Below are 17,628 nucleotides of genomic sequence, written 5' to 3'. Positions count from 1 at the left end.
TAACACAGACATGGAGCCCATGTTGATGGATTCATGAAAACACTCAGGCGTGAGCTGGCCGTGCTTTATTTCCAACATCAAACGTTACATTTTCTGACTTGCGATGTTGATGATATATAATACTTATAGAAACGGAAGTCCAAGAAATCCGAGGAAAGATGTGGTGAGAAGAACACAGCGGTGTAAATTATATTAGTTTATAATCCAAATGAGGCTTGAATTAGTCCTAATCCTTGGACTTGACACAAAACTTTTGAGCCCATTGTTCAACATAAACCATTTAAGGCAACTTCGATGGAAATTTCTTTTAACTTAATTTTTTACGTCTACCACGCGTCTCTTATATTAAGATAATCAAAAGTCAAAAACTTTTGAAAAAAAATCATTTGGACTTTCCTTGATTATAACCCATCCTAAGACTAAGTGTGGAAATCTAAAGTTAATTTAGACTATAAAACAACAACATATGCCCATTGTATGTGCTGTAATCGATGCACCCGTTCCTCTTCTTTCATCTTGCAAGTATTTAACCGAGTAATTTATCCTCCTCCAAAGGCCTTGTAGACTATACGTAACTATCGCGATAATTTATGTGGAAACTGGTACTATCGATCACCAAAGCTTTGCAACTTGCAAGAAAACAATTATATTTCTTCCATTATTGCATGTGTACTGCACTACGAAATCAACTTGTACTACCCAAAGAACTAAGGTGGCGTTCTAAATAACCCTACTCCATTAAAAATGGAGTTTAGTTGCTATGCCGATAGCTTATCACGAAATGCGCTCCTAAGCTTTACCCCACCACTTGCTATAATCTAATCATGGACTGCTATTATTCCACATCTTTATGGTTAAAGAAACAAACAAGTTTAGGTTGGAGCAGAGAAAAGATTCCACGTACGAAGAAGCTTATTTGGCATATTATTAAATCACTGGAAAGAGAGCATATCTATTTACAAAGATACAATGACCTAAGATGCTCTTTTTATTGCAAAAAGAGCGATAAGATTCAAGGCATGCAGAAGCATATATCCTTGTCTAAAGCTTTGTTGGGTTGAATATTTGACCTCGTGGTTTCCTAAAGCCTTGATATTTTATATGATTCAAAGTACATCAAACATAAGCTCGTCAAGAAACAAGTAATATTTCTACAAGGTCAGAGATTGCCATTTACGATCCATTTCATTGAAGGAAGAAGGAGATTTGCAGGCAGAAAAAGATATTTAAAAAGAGAGGGTGTTTTGTTATTACGATTATTATTGCAGTAGATAGATAAAGAGAAAGGTTTGTTTCTATGCTTTCCTTGATTTATTTCTTTCTGTATTCTTCCATCATTCAAAGTGCAAATGAAAGTGTCAGTGGTAATATAAACATGAAAAAAAAAATCTCAACTCACGAGTACTAAAGTCCTTTTTTATTATCTTTTCCAAATTTAATAAGAAAATTTTAGGAACTTGTTCAGAAAAATTATTAGCTAAAGTGAATGTAAATTTGTGCCATAAAGATTAAAAAAAAAAACTAACAAAAGAAGAATGAATGATGAACCATGAGTAGAAACTTGATCCTTGCAATGGTGTAATCAATGCTGATGCTTAGCCATGTTAGTTCCCAATTGAAATGACCATCTCTATGTATATTATACGATTGTGTCATGTTAATTAGATGTAATAACGAAATAAAAATTAGTTACTTGTTATAATGCAACTTGGTGATATGGAATTATGGAAGACAAAGAAGATGTTATTGTATGCTTATTATATATATGATAGCTGTTGGCTAATGGAAAATAGATGTCTATTGAATTATATATTGGAAGCAAAAGTTATCAACTATTATAGTGATCTTGGAACCTTCTTTCTCAATATGATAAGTTCAAGAGGCTTAACAATGCTTACAAGATTATGATGACAACAAGACCAGTGTTTACTTAATTGAATAATTTACTATGGGCTGTTTTGACATCTTATGGCAATAAAAGTGGCGCTATTCCCAGAGCAAAATATTGCTATTAGCTCAAAGATTTTGACGAAATAGTTGACGAGGTTATTAGATTGTGTCAGAGAATTATTTTTAGAAAGGAAAATAGTAAGAATTGTTAACTCAATAATACTCTAAAAACTTAATCAAATAAAAAATAGTTGTTTTAGTTCTTTTATATTCCAACACTCTCTCATGTTTAGGTTTGAGATAGGGGATAAGAGGTTTATATCTAATTGCAAATAGATTTGGGAGAATCAAAGTCAAATCCTCTAACCTCGATACCATAAATGCTAACTAACTATTAATTTCTTTAAAGTCCTTTAATTAAATATAATTGATGAGTTTACAAGAACATGGATCCCGCAATACTGTTTTCAACCTGATGATTTTAATCAAGTCAATAGATAAAAATCTACGGAAGGACAAAACGTACAAGTATATACTTGCAAAACTTGATCATTTGTGCTTAGCTATAGATGGTTATTTAATTTCTATCATAATTGTGTTAGTCTATTGTGGCTTGTTTGTTTGGAGTTTAGAATCCCTCTCAACTAGTTCAAGAATCCGTAAACTGGTTTAGTAACTATACATATACTTTTTTCATATCTAATTAAGTTTACTTCGAAAAAAATTAAAACTTAAAAATAAGATTAATTAATTGAATTCGGAATTTAGCCTAAAACCAAATAAGGCCTCGAGAGCTTCCATATCATTTATCTAGAAAATAAAATAAAGATGATATGTAGACAATGTCTAAAGCTTATTAATTACCTACCCTAAGACAGGATATTTTTCAATACTTACTATACAAAAATGTCCCCCTACTCTGGTCCTAGCTTTGTTAGGATTTGGCCGCAAGCTTTTCTTCTTTTTTTCAGAAAGCTTTTCTCTTGTCACTGATAAGCTACTCCCCTCCGTTCTCCTAGCCCGAGTGGCTAGAGAAGGGGATAAGTGTTCTCCCTCTCCCTCCTTCGTTTCCTCCTTCAACTTAATTCGCTTCATTCTTTTGTTGTTGTCGTTGTCAACCTAACATCGTCCTCTCCTCGTTGTCATGCAACCCTACCCTTCTCTATCTCCGCTGTGTCCCCTCACTCTCTTGTGTTCTTTGTTGTTGTTGCCATTCACCCCCATTCGTTGGTCCTCGAGTCTGACTCTTTCTATTCAAGCTTAACCCCAGTCATCTTCTTCCCTTGTCATAAGTTAATTCCTCCATGTTGTGGTTGTCTAGTTTGTCCCTTCTATTCTTCAGCATTGTCTATCAATTATTTTTCTTTTTTTTTTCTTTTTTTTTGGTAGTTTCTTTTGTTGGTTGAGTTTTTTGCTCCAACCTTTTTAAGATTCACAAAACTATGTACCTTCACAACATTAGGTCCTTTACATTTATGTATTTACTAAAGTTGTGCTCTTTGATGTATTTTGTTTGTGTCCTAGGGTTTGATATTCTATATGACTTTGTTATATACCTACTTATTATAACCAAGTAGGAGGCTTGTACCAAAGAATTATCCTTCTATTTCTCCTCTTAATTTGTATATCAATCCGTCTTCCATGAGTGCAATCTATAAGGATGGTAGCTACTACAACGGGATGATGAACTGATCATGTTAAACTTAATTAGGAAGAGAAAAATTTGGAGTATAAACATAATATATATCTATGCAACTCACTATAGAAAATGATGTCGAGACTATTACAAGAGTAAAACACAAGTATCAAATATCCCGAAAACACCATCAAAAATAATAACGATCGAAGAGAAGAACGGTTACAAGTTACAACTGGTGTTCTAGTGTTACGCCGGAGGTATGGGACCCAGCTCCGCCGGATACGTGTCGTCTCCTGATTCGCTCTTTGCTGGTTGGGCCTTGTGAAAGAGGGCCAAGGTGAGATCCAGGCCGACCTCGGCGTCGTACTGCTCGGATTGGCTAACATGCGAGGCGTCGACCGTCTCCACCGAGGCATCGCTGTCGTTCTCCCGGCTCACCGGCACAGCCATCCCGGCCCGCTTGAACCGGGCGCGGGACCTGGCGGCGACGCCGATGTGTGGATTCCTCGCCACGTGTCGGATGTCGCAGGTCTTCAGCGGCGGCACTGCAGCTACGGCTGTGGAGATCTGCGTGATCGACATGCCTTTCAAGACGGCTTCGACGGCGGCTTGGCAACGCTGCCAGCTTCCGGACCACAACAATCCGACCGAGCCGTAGATCGGGTTCAAGACCCGACCACAAGCCTCGAACAACATCGATCTAAATATAGCTGAAAAAGAAGATCCAAATTATCTTAATTCTATGTAACTCAAAAATTAATTAGAACGATAAATTTAATTATGCGTTTACATTCTACCAAAATACCGACCTGGTCGGAGATGGATGGGTCCAGCCGACAGCAGATTCACGAGTCCGGCGCGGCCGTAGAATTTGGCGAGGAATAGGGTGGCGTTGGCCTGAGCCTCAGGGCTCTGGATCCACTGCAGGCACGGTCGGATGACGCAGTCGTCGCTGCACCCTTTCCGGAGTACACGGCAGCCGTTGCAGCTCATCCTCATTGATGAACGTAATGGCTGCAACCGGCGAATAAAGAGGAGAATAAGAGAGATAGGATAGAGGAAAGCGGGGGTGGATAGGATAATTAGTGGGGTATATAAAGCATCGGTGGGAGATAGAGTCCGTGGATTTGGTCAGTCTGAAGACGAGGAGAAGACTTGTTGAATTACGTGAATGGCCTCGTCGGCGTCTAAATTTACGGTGTTGCCCGGTCTGGCGGAGGACTGGGGTGAGGGTTGGGATGGTAATTTGGGGTGAGGTGGAAATCTAGAAGAAGAGGAGAAAATGGACAGAGGCGCGTGGTGGCCACGCGCACGCCACTGGTACGGGAGAGCGGAAGAAACCTTTTATCCTACTATCGGAATTCTTATCCGGCGTTCACTATCAACCATTTGGTTATTCTAGTCTTTTATCATGGGTGGAAAACCACTAGGAGGTGCTGCTATAGAGTACTTGGCTACTTGCCCACATAACTTCTGAAGATAATATATGTATATGTAGGATAAAAAGAGAGTATTATTTTTTATCCATGCTTTTTATCCTGCGACGCGGATAGGGAAAAGAGAAATCCCAGTCTTCTTGGGTCCGTACCCTCTGGGGGAGTGGTTTCTGGTTCAGTGGTTTCGCCCGTTGCTGTGGGCGGTCCTTACCTTAGTTCTTTAGGAAAATTTATATTTAACACCCTGAATTTATTTTTTTTACTTATATGACATTTACATTTAATATTTTTTATTATTTACGACTCAGCCCTGCCTCTACAGAAATTACTCGTAGGTTAAGTAATCACAAAAACCATTTATACATATTGCATAAAAAGAAAATATTCCGTCATCCATAAATTATTATTTTTAAAATAGTTAGGATATTGTTATCTTTTTCCTTCTTTTTAGAGTATAACAGTATTTTTAACTCAAATTTCAAACTCTAAATATAGAGATTTGGTGATGAATCTCTGGCTTCATAGTGTTATGCTCCTTACTCTCATGCATGGTCCTCTAATGGGAACGGGTATATTTACTCGTTGAGCTCTCTTTTTGTGTACGTTGAAAATATTCGTTTCTCGAGCTTTTTCATAGATTCGTAGGAGTATTCTTCGAACTATGAAGGAAGTTCAAGCTAACTTTAGACTCTTTGCACTTGTGAATCCATTAGGGATATACTTTTTATCATATATATTTATACCATAGAGCTTAAATATCTTGCTTTTCTAGATAATATTATTATATCATTAACTAAGTCTGAAACTTGTGTCAAAATATAGTATTTCTATTTTGTTTTCCTCACAATTTATGAATCGGGGCATTGTCAGGCCCGTCACAAATGTATCAATAAAACTTTGTGCCTATGTATGTTCCTAAATATATAGTTTATTTCCCAAATATTATAAAAAGACCCAATATGTTGGAAACTATAATATTGTGAGAATATATCAAACACAAGATTTGGGCCTTTGCAAGTCCCTAGTACTTATTCCAAAAGAAAGCCCAGTAAGGAAGCCCATGGCCAATGAGTAATGGCTGTTTGCAAGATGAGCGAATCTGGGGCATTAGTAACAATGGCTAAAGTTAGGCAGAATGATGAGGCGACCCATCGTCGATCACGTAGACGACGGAGTAGTAGAGTAGCAGTACTGTGCTGTTCGGTTTCTAGGGTGTGATGCAACTGGGTGTTTGTTACTCATGCTCATGTTGGGGAGCAGAGCTAGCGGACAAACTAAAACCTCACAAGGAAGCAAGAGAGCAGAGAAGCAGACGAACGCAAGAAGCCAAGAAAAGGTTAGGAAGGGAGCCAAAAGACTCCAACAAGAGACGCGCAAAGCTTCAGCTTTCCGACTTCCAGCGTCTTGTTGTCAAATCGAGGAAGGAAGGGATGATGCTGGTAAGGCCATCGGAAGGTCCTTTCGTTCTTTTTCTTCTTGTTTTTATTTTCTTTCCTACTCATTGCCTTTGGTATTATAGGAAATGACCAAAGAAGCCTTTTTGCTATTATAACCACGCTTTATACCCAAAACCCAACTTACATATACTACTCACTGTAAGCAAAGTACTAGCTTCTGCAGCCATTAGTGAGTAACATGCATGTCTTATAAATGGTAACTCTTTCTCTACTGTATATTTTCACAACTGCGATTGATTTACTCAATCGTTTTGAGTTGGTGTTAAAGTTGTGCATACCAGTGCTTACTATTTAATTGCTAAGATTTAGATCCAAATCTAAACTTTTTGCTCCAATACCATATTAAAATTTATAGTAGTTTTCTATAAACTTAAGCTGATTATGAAACTTGGTACTGCAAACCAAACTATATATATTACTAAAACAAAACTCTCTCTCTCTCTCTCTCTGTCTCTGTGTCTGTGTCTGGTAGGAGATACGAACTTCATGTGCAGAGTCACATGCAATTTAAAAACCGCATCAAAGGGAGTACAGTGAAGAGCAACACGTCGCAAGAACACCGCCCGTCATAAACGGCCGCGTACTCATCCAAGCCAATGGCACTTCTGCCATTAAAACCAAACACCAAGGGCAAGCACGTAAATAACCTCCCCCCCTCTGGCTCTTATGCACAAAAAGAGAGCTCCTCTACTTAATCCCTCCCCATCATTCAAACTCTCCATCGCCATCGCCATCGCCATCACCATCGCTCTATCTCTCCAGGCAATGTCGTCGTCCATAGAAAGGAGAAGGAAGAGGTCTCTCTTCTTCTACATAACTATCCTCTATACTACGTGGGTTTGCTTCCAATACTACAAGGCAGTGGCATTTCCGTTATTTCCTCCAAAAGCCAGCGCAAGGCCGCAGGAAGCGAAGCCCTTCGTCGGGACGCGACCCATCCCTTCCGGATTCTATGCGGGCGCCGCCGGCGGTGGCGCCAAGTTCGACGACAGCAAGCGGCGGATCCCTAGCTGCCCGGATCCGCTTCACAACAGGTAAATGACGAAAACACCCCCTCCTTAGTACACTAGAATCGAGTGAGAAACGAGGGGGAGTTTTGGACATCTTGTTGGCTTTACTTTGCATCTTGTGTACAGTCGACCTGAGCCTCCTGCTGGTGGTGGTGGTGGTGGTGGTGGTGGTTTGGATACTAATTGCATTTGTTTGTTTATATAAGTTTGTATACTAATTCTTGATATAGAGTTCTACTACCTCTTCAATCAATGCCAAGGATACTCTCTTATTTTATGTTTTTGAGAGGAGTGAATTCGAATCCAAGAATACTCGATCCTAAATATAATATGGCATTAGTGTCGAGATATTTATATATATATATATATTTATGGTAAAAATTGTTGTTGTTTTTTTATTTTATTTTTACATTTACTTGTAAGTACTGGAGTACTGAGTTGAGAGGTTACTAAAACTAGAAGTTACCAACACGAGTGAAGAAAGAAACAAGGTGGTGGTTGGGCATGTATCATGTATGTATCTATAGAATAGTCGATTTCTTGCATGTTAAATAATTGAGGGGGTAGTGTTATGTGTCTTGTCAAAGGAAGGGTCTTATCAAATCTTGTCCATATGGTGAGGAGTGGCTATTGGATGCTGTTGGATAATATGTTGCCTTCCTATTCCTTTGCATGAGATATGATGCATGTGTTTGTAATAGTTACTTGCAATGATGGGTACTGCTGCATTACTTCTTCTAAGAGTAGAAATGATGATATCAGTACCTACGCAACAGTAGTGTTTTTCTTCTTCAAAATTAAATAAAATAAAATAAAATAAAATCTATCAGATTGCATAGCATAGTTATCAAAATCTGATTAGATATTTAGTAAATTATTGTTCAATTAGAAAATGCTGACTAAAATGGTTCACAGAAACCTATCAGTCATTCAGTCTGATTCTGATATCTATAGTATATAGCATTTGCCTTATTAGAGAAGCACTCTGTTGTGCACATCAAGTTTTATTATTTATTCTCTAAATCATTTAAATATTTTTTTTATATTTGTACTCATTTTCATTAGTTGTTTAAAAAATACTTCTAAAAAAAAAGCCATTATCATTGTTTTCTAAGAGTAAAGAACGGGTTAGAAAAAACTTAAAAAAAAAATAGTCTTAATTAAGAGGTTTGATGGTTTGAAAGGGCCAGCATTAAATTTCTCTCAAAAAGAAAAAGAAGGAGCAAGGACTAGAGTGCTGTAGTAATTAAATGGTTGTGTTGGATAAAAGGAGATGTGTATTAATTGATGGCCTTAGGTTTTGTAGGAGGTACAATCATGGCTGAGAAATAGTTGAGAGTATCGTGAGTCAGTCAGAGAGAGATAAATGTTTGTCATTGAAGGAGAGCTCAGATTGCTTCATTTAGCTTTGCTGGTTTTCTTCTTCTCTTTTGAGGACTGAGGAGTGAATTATACTTGGAATCTATAATGTATAATGTTTCAGTCAAGTGTTGACCCAATTTGATTCCGTGATAAGATCAAACATGTTAAATGTCAATATGAGCATGATATATATTTTCTTTTTCTTTTTCTTGTTGTTGATAAAAGGTAGGTAAATATTATATTAGCAAGTGGAATCATGATTACAATTAGATGCTATGTGGAAGGAAAAGAAAGAAGTGAAAATTTGGGAGTTGGAATTTATGACTTGTAACTTATCCAAACATTTAATCACAATTTGATTACTGGAGACATTTGATCAAGGAGCAGAGTGTTTGTTAACAGGAGGGATCTCTGGTGATGAACCCAACGCATGCTGAGTAGTACTCCTGTATTCGTATTATCTAAATCTAAAATTTGGATCAAATTGGTCCGTTTGGGAACTTGATATTATTCCCTTGAGATTGATCTTGCCGTTATCTTCGCTGAGAATGTCAGTTTCAGATACTGTTTGCCGATTTGATTCACTGTACAAAGTTGCAAAATAACATCTAGTTGGATATGAACCATGTTGATCAAAGAGCTTAATCATAGAATTTTCACCTAATTCAACCATCATGAGTTAATAGGGGTGAAAACAGGTCGGATTAACTTCTACCTCCAGATTCAAATATGATAAAAAATAAAACTCAGGACTCGATATAATTTTTAAATACGAACACGGATATCTGATATATGTTTATCCACATTTTTTTAATAATTTTTAAATTTTAATTTACTTATTTAAATAGTGAATATTGATATTATTATTAATGATATGTTTAATATTATTAATTATCTCTAAAAGGGTTATAATTCAATTAAATTTCGATCCGCATGTTTAAAATCCAATTCTTATCTGTTTAACTAAAATATAATTTTAAATTTTGCTGATTCAAAATTAAGAATCTGGATGGGGATTAACACTATCCAATCCATATAGCATCTGTTTTCCATATGAGTTCTTCATCACATTCTCCCATAAGAGTATTTATTCAAAATCCCAAGCTCCAAACAGAAGACGAACAGCCAAGAGTGAGAATAAGATTTAGATATTATTAAGTGCTTTATTAAGATCAATATCACCTACAAACTCTTGTTTCTTTGATACAGTACTATGCAATCGATTGCTCCAGTATTATTCCTCTCATCATCAAACCTCACTCTTGTGCTCCGGCCTGTGTGTGAACTCAAAGTCTACATGCACAAATGCCCGTTCGACCTCCGGCAGCTGCTCCAGTTTCTCTTGCAGTGCCTCACCAATGTCATGCGCTTGGCTTAGAAGCATATCTCCAGGCAAGACTATATCTACTTCCACAAAGTAGTGAGTGCCAAAAGTGTATGCTCTGACTGTGTCAATGTGTCTGATTTCTTCATGGTGATTCCAGATGAGATAGGTTAGCTTAGTTAAGTAGTCGGCAGGCGCAGTTTTGCCGATCAATGTCCAGACGTTCTCGAGGACAGTCTTCGCCCAAGTGGTTATTGTGTACAATGCAATCTGAACAAAAATTCAGCATTCAGTTAGTACATCAATGATATCCAGGAAAGTTAAATTTCAAGCTCATTCATCTCGCCAAATTGTTTGATTAACTCACCAATATAGCACCAAGAGGATCCATCCACCAATAATATTTAACAGCAAGTAGAGCAGATGCTAAGCCGATTGAGTTTGTAATAACATCAAAGAAATGATCTTGCGCGTATGCTCTGACAATTTCATTCTTGAAGGTACGACAGTAAATCATGAGAATAAATTTCACAATCGTAACCGAAGCCATGCTTGTAATCATCCAAATCTCTTTCGCGCGGTTGAAAGTGGTGTGGGACTGCAAGAACAGAGATATTTTAATGAATAGCACATATCAAAACCATCAATAAAATCTTATCTAGGTTGACATAAGTGATATTAATATGAAAACAAGGGAAAAGAATTAGTTGGTTCTGTTGTTATAATAATGTTTAGTATATCAAACAATCTGAATTCTATATGAGGGTGAAATGATTTACTTTTTAGAAAACTTAGTTTAACCATTTCAAATAATGTGGTAAGATAACACTAATAAATTAGTAAACTCGATGACTAAGGAACTAATACAACTGCTGAGTTACCTGTGTAACGAGCTGCCGACCAGATTCTAGCAGTACTTGAAAGCCAAGAGTCCCCATGACTGAAGCGAAAACTATAATGCCCTGCACAAAAATATCCCCCATCTCATTGCTTATTTTAGAATGAATGAATCAACTAACTCAACAAAGTTATGCATTCAAGACATCTAGTAATTTGTGAGCAGAGCTATTCAATTTCACATCCTGCCATGCGACAAGAATAAACTATCCCAAATAGCATAGAGTTGCTTATAATGCAAAAGTTATATGTGCAGAAAACTCCAATCATACTAGTAAAAATGCACAAATTCATATGGTGAGGTATGGGCCTCATTAAGTAAATCACTTCATAAAATTATATCCCACTTGCTTAATTAAGGTTCACAAAAAGTGGGCTTACCACAGGTTGCATACGCCTCTTTCCAATTGGATAACTATACTTGTTAGATTTCTTCATGGAATGTGATGTGAACCAGAGTATAAGTCCTGACAACAGATCCAATAGAGAGTCCAGAGTTGAAGCAATTACTGCCATGGATTTACTTTCTACAGATGCAACCACCTTCCCCACAAAAAGAACTAGATTAACTATATTTGAAATGTTTATTGCCAGTCTTTCACTCTTGGCTAGTTGTCTCAACTCCTCCTGAAAGAAAAAGAAAAAAAAAAGAAACAAATATATACAGATTGCATTTTAAATTCCTGGAGAAAGAATAAAATTCAAGCATATTAAAAACATAAAGATATAAAATTTGATACAATGCATGTAGCACACCTCTGTAGGAGCTGCCTCTAAGCAACCAGACTCATTAATGTTTTCCATTTCAACAAATCCCTTGAGGAGACTTTCTTGCTTCTTATAATATTTTGCAATTTTGCTTTGCTTCCCTAAAACAAAAGGAAAATATCATGAGTGCAAATTCTTAGAAACATCTCTATTAGAAACCATTCAATGGATTCCACCGGTGATCACTCATTTGGACAAGTAGATTGCTAAGCCAATTATTCAAAGATTCCATTTTGCATTACTAATCCTCTTCAAAGAAAACACACGTAGAATTATTCTAAAAGAAGGATAGTAAAGAATGTTTAAAGGTAAATTAGCTTTCCTATTATCAGGGAACTTATTCTTAAGTCGGTCCCATTTAGATACCTCATCTATGGCGAAGCTTCCTCCCAACCTTGACAACTTTTTTGAAAAGTGCATAAGAAATTGGAATCCAAAAGCAACACAATAAATTAAAAAAAATAGAACGCAAATATAGGATCTAACATATTCTTGATAAACGAATCAAAAGCAAAACTGTATATAGGATTAAAAAAGAAGAAGAAGAAGAAGAAGAAGAAGAAGCAAACCATGGTTTCTAAGAAAAGTTCGGGAAACGGAGGTTGGCTTCGCGAGCGGCGCTTCCGGGAGGTGGAAGTCTCTCGCGTTAATCCTCCACGTCGGCGCCGGGTCCGACGTGTTGCCCTCCGGCCTGATCGGAAGAAGGGCGCCCGCCCGATTGGCCTCCGGCTCGATATCGGGATTCGCGGCCATGCCTTGTTCGATTACGCTGGAAAGGGTCCTCGTATTCTACTCCCACGTAGGTAGAGGAGAAGAAGGGATTTTTTTATGGACAAATAAAAAGTAGTACTACTCCGATCGGGTTGGATCGCAATCGAATCCAACGCCTAGTTATACCCGAAAACTTTCCTTTCGACTCGGTCCTTGTCACTATGTTTCGACGAAGAGAAGAGAAGAGAAGAGACCGAGGTTTAATACTTGGACAAAAATGGCCACGTATTCTTCTTTCCACCTCTTTCCTTCTAGGGGTGACAGCAGAGTTTGGGTAGGCTCATACTCATCATAGTTACTATGATAAACAAGAATATTAAATTGATTATATGAGTTGTAAATAGATTATGGTGGCATAAAATATTTAAAATTATGTAAGTTATTCAGGTTATCAATTAATTTAGTTAGATTTTTAAAAAAAAAGAGAAAAATTCATGTTTAATCAGATCATAATTAAGTTAGTCAAATCATAAATAAATCATTATATTATATATTAAATGGATTTAAGTAATAAATATATATACAATCTATTTAAAAGTCGAGTTATTACATTGGATTAACACAATCAACGTTTGACACCTCTACTTTAACCTCCTCTTTAGTGGCATACACAACTTCTATGAATATTAATAAATTGATCTTCCTTAATTCCTTCAAAATCTATCTCTAATTCTAGTGAGGATGAGAAACGGATAATATTTGTCTCCATCTAATTAGTTAGTTAATTTATTTAATAAATCTTTTTTGATAGGGTAAAATGATATATAATAGTAATTGAGAAAGTTAAAATATAATTTATATTTTTCTCGTTCTCTTTTCTTTTATCTTTTAAGAAAAAAAATATTATATATATATATATATATATATATATATAAAATACTCTTAATCTTATTTTATAGGTGTATATATATTCTTTTGTCTTTTAAATTACTAAGATTTTAGATTATAATTTTCGAAAGTAACTCGAGGACTATCCATGCAAAAATAATGACTGTTGAAGGTATAATATTGATTCAAATATAAACTTTAGGAGGGTATGCACTAAAATACATTCAAATAAATATCTCATGAAAAGGATATCATGGATGTTGTGGTCCAGTTCAAAGAATTCAAATCCTCTACGTTCACTCATAGAATAAAGTTAACATTAGTATACTAATATCAGATACTGAAATATCATTTCTAACGGATGATAAAGAGAAATGAGGAAAGTGGAAGAACAAAGACAATGAATGAAATGGTAATTAGTTACTAATATAACCCTAGTTGATTATTCACTTACTGTCTAAGTTTATACACAGAATAAGCTTATTCTTATTTTATAAGTTAACAGACAGGAGCCTACAAAGTTCCATCACGAATAGCAAATAGCAAAGAGAGACGATAACCCACTCACTCTAAAATAAAATTTATAAAAGTTGAACGACAAACTACCATCAAAAGCCATACCTTCACTTCTTATAAGAAGTCTAGCAACAAAAAATGGTGTCTTTGGCCTCTCAGGCAACTTAAATCCACCCATCTTAAGCTTCCAGGCCTCGGCGGGCTCCGGCGGGTCGCCGTCGAGCCTCATGGAGGCGGAGAGGAGCTCCCTCCGGGAGCCGGAGGACTCCACTCTCAGATCCATCTCACTTGGTGTTGGCAGTGATTAGAGAAGAGAAGCGTGCTGTTAAAGACTTATTTGGTTTTAAGTATAGTTGTTAATAATATATTTTTTAGACACTAATTAAAAGGTCTGGTGCGCTTCGCTTCTTGCCGCCCTAAGTTTTTTTAATCATAATTAATACTTAACTTGCTGATTAAGTAGGAGTAATCAATTTCTTCTAGGTGGGGAAGTATCGCTGTCCAGAGTGATCACTTGTTCCAGAAAATTGGAGTTATCAGCAAGATTGCAACCTTTTGGAGTCATTAATTTGAATAAATTGACAAGTAGATACGTGTGGAATTGGATATATAGCTACCAGACAAGAACATCGCTTTGCAAAATATTCGGAATTTTGCGTATAGCACCTTGAATTTAAGTAAATTTATAGTTCTAATCTTGTCTTTTTAGTATATGCAGAACTATTAACCATTTCAATGTAGGAATTTTTTGTATAATTAGCACCCAATTATTATTTTTTAAATATCATAAGTCTCACTAACTTCTTTATAATTGCCACTAAAATTATTGAGCTCGTTCTTATTCTTGTATAAATTGCTTAAAATAGTTTTAAAATTGTCTAATGTTAACGTATCAAAAGATTTAAGTGATAATTTCAATAGTTTAGAAGTTTTCGATAACAATTATGTAAACGGAAAAGGCATTCATTTCAATTCAAGTTATAATTAAAATGACTGTAAACAAACACAAAGAGAAGGAATAAGATGAGAAGCAAACCGTGTCTCCTGAGGAACACTCTGGAAACAAACGGCGGCTCCTTCGGCGGCTCCGGCAACCGGAAGTCATTGGCGTTGAGCCGCCACGGCAGCCTCGACTGGCCGGAATCCTCTTCCATCTTCTTCATTGCAAGAGAAAAACAAGAAGAGCTCTTCAGGCATTCAATGGAGTTGCATGCGTGGGTTATCCATATCGATGGTGGAGAAGTATGACATGAGCAGTTAATTTCCACTTTTAGGTTTAAAGGTAGGGGTTATGTCACTAATCCTTGTTTAGTGTGGGTAGTGGTTGCAGTTAGGGTTCTCATCTCTAGTGGTTCCATTCCATTTCTTTTCTTTTCGTAGGATTTCTAATGCAAGTTATAATTAACCGTGAAGCCTCTTCATATCTGTGGCTTGTCATGCATGCTAAATCAAATAAAATACTAACATACAACTACTCCATTAAACTTAGTGTCACATAATTAAAGTTTCCACAATTGGAAGAAAGGCTAAGAAACTAAATTTATTTATCATGTCAAGACCCCGAGCTTTCGCCATCTAACATGTTTTTTGGTTGAGTTGGACCCACATTTGAACGTAATTTGATTGAAAGGTTCCATTTCTTTGAAGACTTGGAACTCTTGATTGATTTATAATGGACTCGGATTCTCTAAAGGATCCGGATCCGAGTGGCAAACCGTTAATACTTTTTATGTGACCTGCAACCACCGCCATGATGTATGCTCACAAGTTGCAGGGCGTAAGAAACGGAGAGCCGTTGAGAGAGCCGTCATGCCATCACCCATTTCACATCCCCATGAGGATAAGATCTCTCTCGCCACGTGCCGGCTCGTGATTGGAGGCAAACGATATCAATCATCAATGTCATCCACCCCTACCCATCCATGAGTGGTGCACGTAGTTTTCATGTCATCAGACGTCCAACATCTCTCGCACCCCTTGGATCAAAACAACAATCACGCATCCATCCCTTTTCCATTGGTGTGTTATATATAGCCAATAGTTTGTGCATAGCTGAAGCCTCAAGCTCTCCTCCATCTCCTCTCTTGCTCGACCTCCCAGTGAGATAGATAGGCATGGCCTCATCTATGATGGTCTCATCGGCCACCGTCGCCCGAACCACCCCGGCTCAATCCAACATGGTCGCGCCCTTCACCGGGCTCAAGTCCGCCGCCGCATTCCCCGGTACCCGCCGGGCGAACGCCGACCTCTCCCACCTCCCAAGCAATGGAGGCCGAGTTCAATGCATGAAGGTACGTACGTATAACATGCATTTTATATAACATTCGTCCACTCTCACAGTAGTTTTGTTGATGTAAAATATATTTGATGTGAATTTGTAGGTGTGGCCAATTGAAGGTGTGAAGAAGTTCGAGACTCTCTCCTACCTTCCACCTCTCTCAACAGAGGCTTTGCTCAAGCAAATCGAGTACCTTATGCGCAACAACTGGATTGCTTCCTTAGAATTCAGCGCTGTAAGTACTATATCATGCATATTTTGTCTTAAAAAAAAGGAAAAAATATATCAAGATCTCTAGTAATATTGTGTAAGTTAATGTGATCGAGCAGGTGGGGTTCATCTACCGTGAGAACGACCGATCTCCGGGATACTACGACGGGCGATACTGGACGATGTGGAAGCTGCCGATGTTCGGGTGCACCGACGCCACCCAGGTGATCAAGGAGATCGAGGAATGCAAGAAGGAGTACCCGAACTGCTTCATTCGGATCATTGGATTCGACAACAGCCGCCAAGTCCAGTGTGTGGGTTTCATAGCCGCCAAGCCTGAAAACTACTAGATCATGAGCTCTAAAATGTGGGCATGATGTCAGCTCACCCACCGGATTCTATCCGTCGACTTCCACCGATAAATTTGGTTTTTGAATCATTTAATTTGCTTTAGTTTCATCATCATATATTGTTCCTTTCTTCTGCTGGATCTCGTTTATCCTTTCTCTCTCCAACAGTTGAGTTTGGTCTAGTTGGTGAGGAACATAAGAGCTCCAGCTACATATATCTTGTTGCTTTATGATAATAAACTTATTGCATTTCATGGTTTCCTCCTGCTGCATCGTGAAATTTGAGCTCAGGGATTGATCCAATATCCCAATTGGCTACTTTCATTTTGCAATTAACATTAAAAAAAATTGAACTATTACCATAACTTGCTGAATATTTCTCCAACACTAAAGAAAATTGAGAGAGAAGAAAAAAAGATTTTACCATTACTGGGCTTGGCCTGACAAGAGAAGGCCTTGAGATTATTGTTCATAGTACAGTTTGAAACTTTGCATGGCCCAAATCTATATACACACCAAACTTTCCTAATCTAGACTACAAGCCCACTGTCACAGACTTTAGATTTTTGAGAGTTTTGGCAATTCTGCTCGACACCCCAACTTCTTCGTAAGATTAAATAAATCGTAAAGTAATTAAATAAAAAAGAGAAAAAATCTTAAATAACACTTAGAAAATACAAGTTTTCTTGCTGAAGGCTCACTTCTTTTTATATACTAGAACTTTAGATGCATTTACAAGTAGTGGGTTCAAGTTCTTATATAGAAAAAAAAACTTAGCTATTAAATTATCTTAATAAATATCTTTTCTAAAGGTGTCGTATTTTATATTTATCGATTCACCAAGGAAGAAACTCGGGGCCCGTCCAATAGTGAATAAGCTCAAGTCCATTAA

General features: G+C 37.2%; 3 protein-coding genes across 5 annotated transcripts; 1 reads left to right on the top strand and 2 right to left on the bottom strand.

Moving 5' to 3' along the window:
* Positions 1 to 3,619: 3,619 nt before the first annotated feature.
* LOC140769063 (LOB domain-containing protein 41-like) lies at positions 3,620 to 4,581 on the bottom strand. Its single transcript, XM_073109609.1, has 2 exons — positions 4,339 to 4,581; positions 3,620 to 4,239 (listed from the first exon to the last, which is right to left on the bottom strand). The coding sequence occupies exons 1-2, from the start codon at positions 4,526 to 4,528 to the stop codon at positions 3,776 to 3,778; spliced, it is 654 nt and encodes a 217-aa protein (XP_072965710.1). The 5' UTR covers positions 4,529 to 4,581; the 3' UTR covers positions 3,620 to 3,775.
* A 5,345-nt stretch (positions 4,582 to 9,926) lies between these two features.
* Positions 9,927 to 15,110, bottom strand: LOC140767968 (metal tolerance protein 7-like). 3 transcript variants are annotated; one of them, XM_073108035.1, is made up of 6 exons: positions 14,935 to 15,110; positions 11,772 to 11,884; positions 11,397 to 11,642; positions 11,000 to 11,080; positions 10,486 to 10,716; positions 9,927 to 10,388 (listed from the first exon to the last, which is right to left on the bottom strand). In XM_073108035.1, the coding sequence occupies exons 1-6, from the start codon at positions 15,059 to 15,061 to the stop codon at positions 10,044 to 10,046; spliced, it is 1,143 nt and encodes a 380-aa protein (XP_072964136.1). In that variant the 5' UTR covers positions 15,062 to 15,110; the 3' UTR covers positions 9,927 to 10,043. The 3 variants fall into 3 exon arrangements, with proteins under 3 accessions (XP_072964136.1, XP_072964135.1, XP_072964134.1); XM_073108034.1 differs by lacking the exon at positions 14,935 to 15,110 and adding an exon at positions 14,004 to 14,229; XM_073108033.1 differs by lacking the exon at positions 14,935 to 15,110 and adding an exon at positions 12,353 to 12,798.
* Positions 15,111 to 15,926: 816 nt separating this feature from the next.
* LOC140768801 (ribulose bisphosphate carboxylase small subunit, chloroplastic-like) lies at positions 15,927 to 16,997 on the top strand. The gene is made up of 3 exons (XM_073109220.1): positions 15,927 to 16,189; positions 16,280 to 16,411; positions 16,506 to 16,997. The coding sequence occupies exons 1-3, from the start codon at positions 16,013 to 16,015 to the stop codon at positions 16,734 to 16,736; spliced, it is 540 nt and encodes a 179-aa protein (XP_072965321.1). The 5' UTR covers positions 15,927 to 16,012; the 3' UTR covers positions 16,737 to 16,997.
* The last annotated feature ends 631 nt before the right edge of the window (positions 16,998 to 17,628 follow it).

Source organism: Typha angustifolia, chromosome 10 (assembly GCF_048772165.1).
Source record: "Typha angustifolia cultivar Huaian chromosome 10, ASM4877216v1, whole genome shotgun sequence".
Lineage (NCBI taxonomy): Eukaryota > Viridiplantae > Streptophyta > Magnoliopsida > Poales > Typhaceae > Typha > Typha angustifolia.
Note: the sequence above shows the minus strand (reverse complement) of the source record. Positions and strands in the feature narration are given on the sequence as shown.

Bases quoted from the DNA above. Each gene is read 5' to 3' on its own strand.
- LOC140768801 (XM_073109220.1), top strand. From the start codon at position 16,013: ATGGCCTCATCTATGATGGTCTCATCGGCCACCGTCGCCCGAACCACC. The intron at 16,190-16,279 runs GTACGTACGTAT...GTGAATTTGTAG, and splicing joins GCCGAGTTCAATGCATGAAG to GTGTGGCCAATTGAAGGTGT. The intron at 16,412-16,505 runs GTAAGTACTATA...GTGATCGAGCAG, and splicing joins CTTCCTTAGAATTCAGCGCT to GTGGGGTTCATCTACCGTGA.
- LOC140769063 (XM_073109609.1), bottom strand. From the start codon at position 4,528: ATGAGGATGAGCTGCAACGGCTGCCGTGTACTCCGGAAAGGGTGCAGC. The intron at 4,240-4,338 runs GTCGGTATTTTG...CTTCTTTTTCAG, and splicing joins ACCCATCCATCTCCGACCAG to CTATATTTAGATCGATGTTG.
- LOC140767968 (XM_073108033.1), bottom strand. From the start codon at position 12,536: ATGGCCGCGAATCCCGATATCGAGCCGGAGGCCAATCGGGCGGGCGCC. The intron at 11,885-12,352 runs GTTTGCTTCTTC...CTTTTGTTTTAG, and splicing joins AACTTTTCTTAGAAACCATG to GGAAGCAAAGCAAAATTGCA. The intron at 11,081-11,396 runs GTAAGCCCACTT...ATTTTTGTGCAG, and splicing joins AGAGGCGTATGCAACCTGTG to GGCATTATAGTTTTCGCTTC.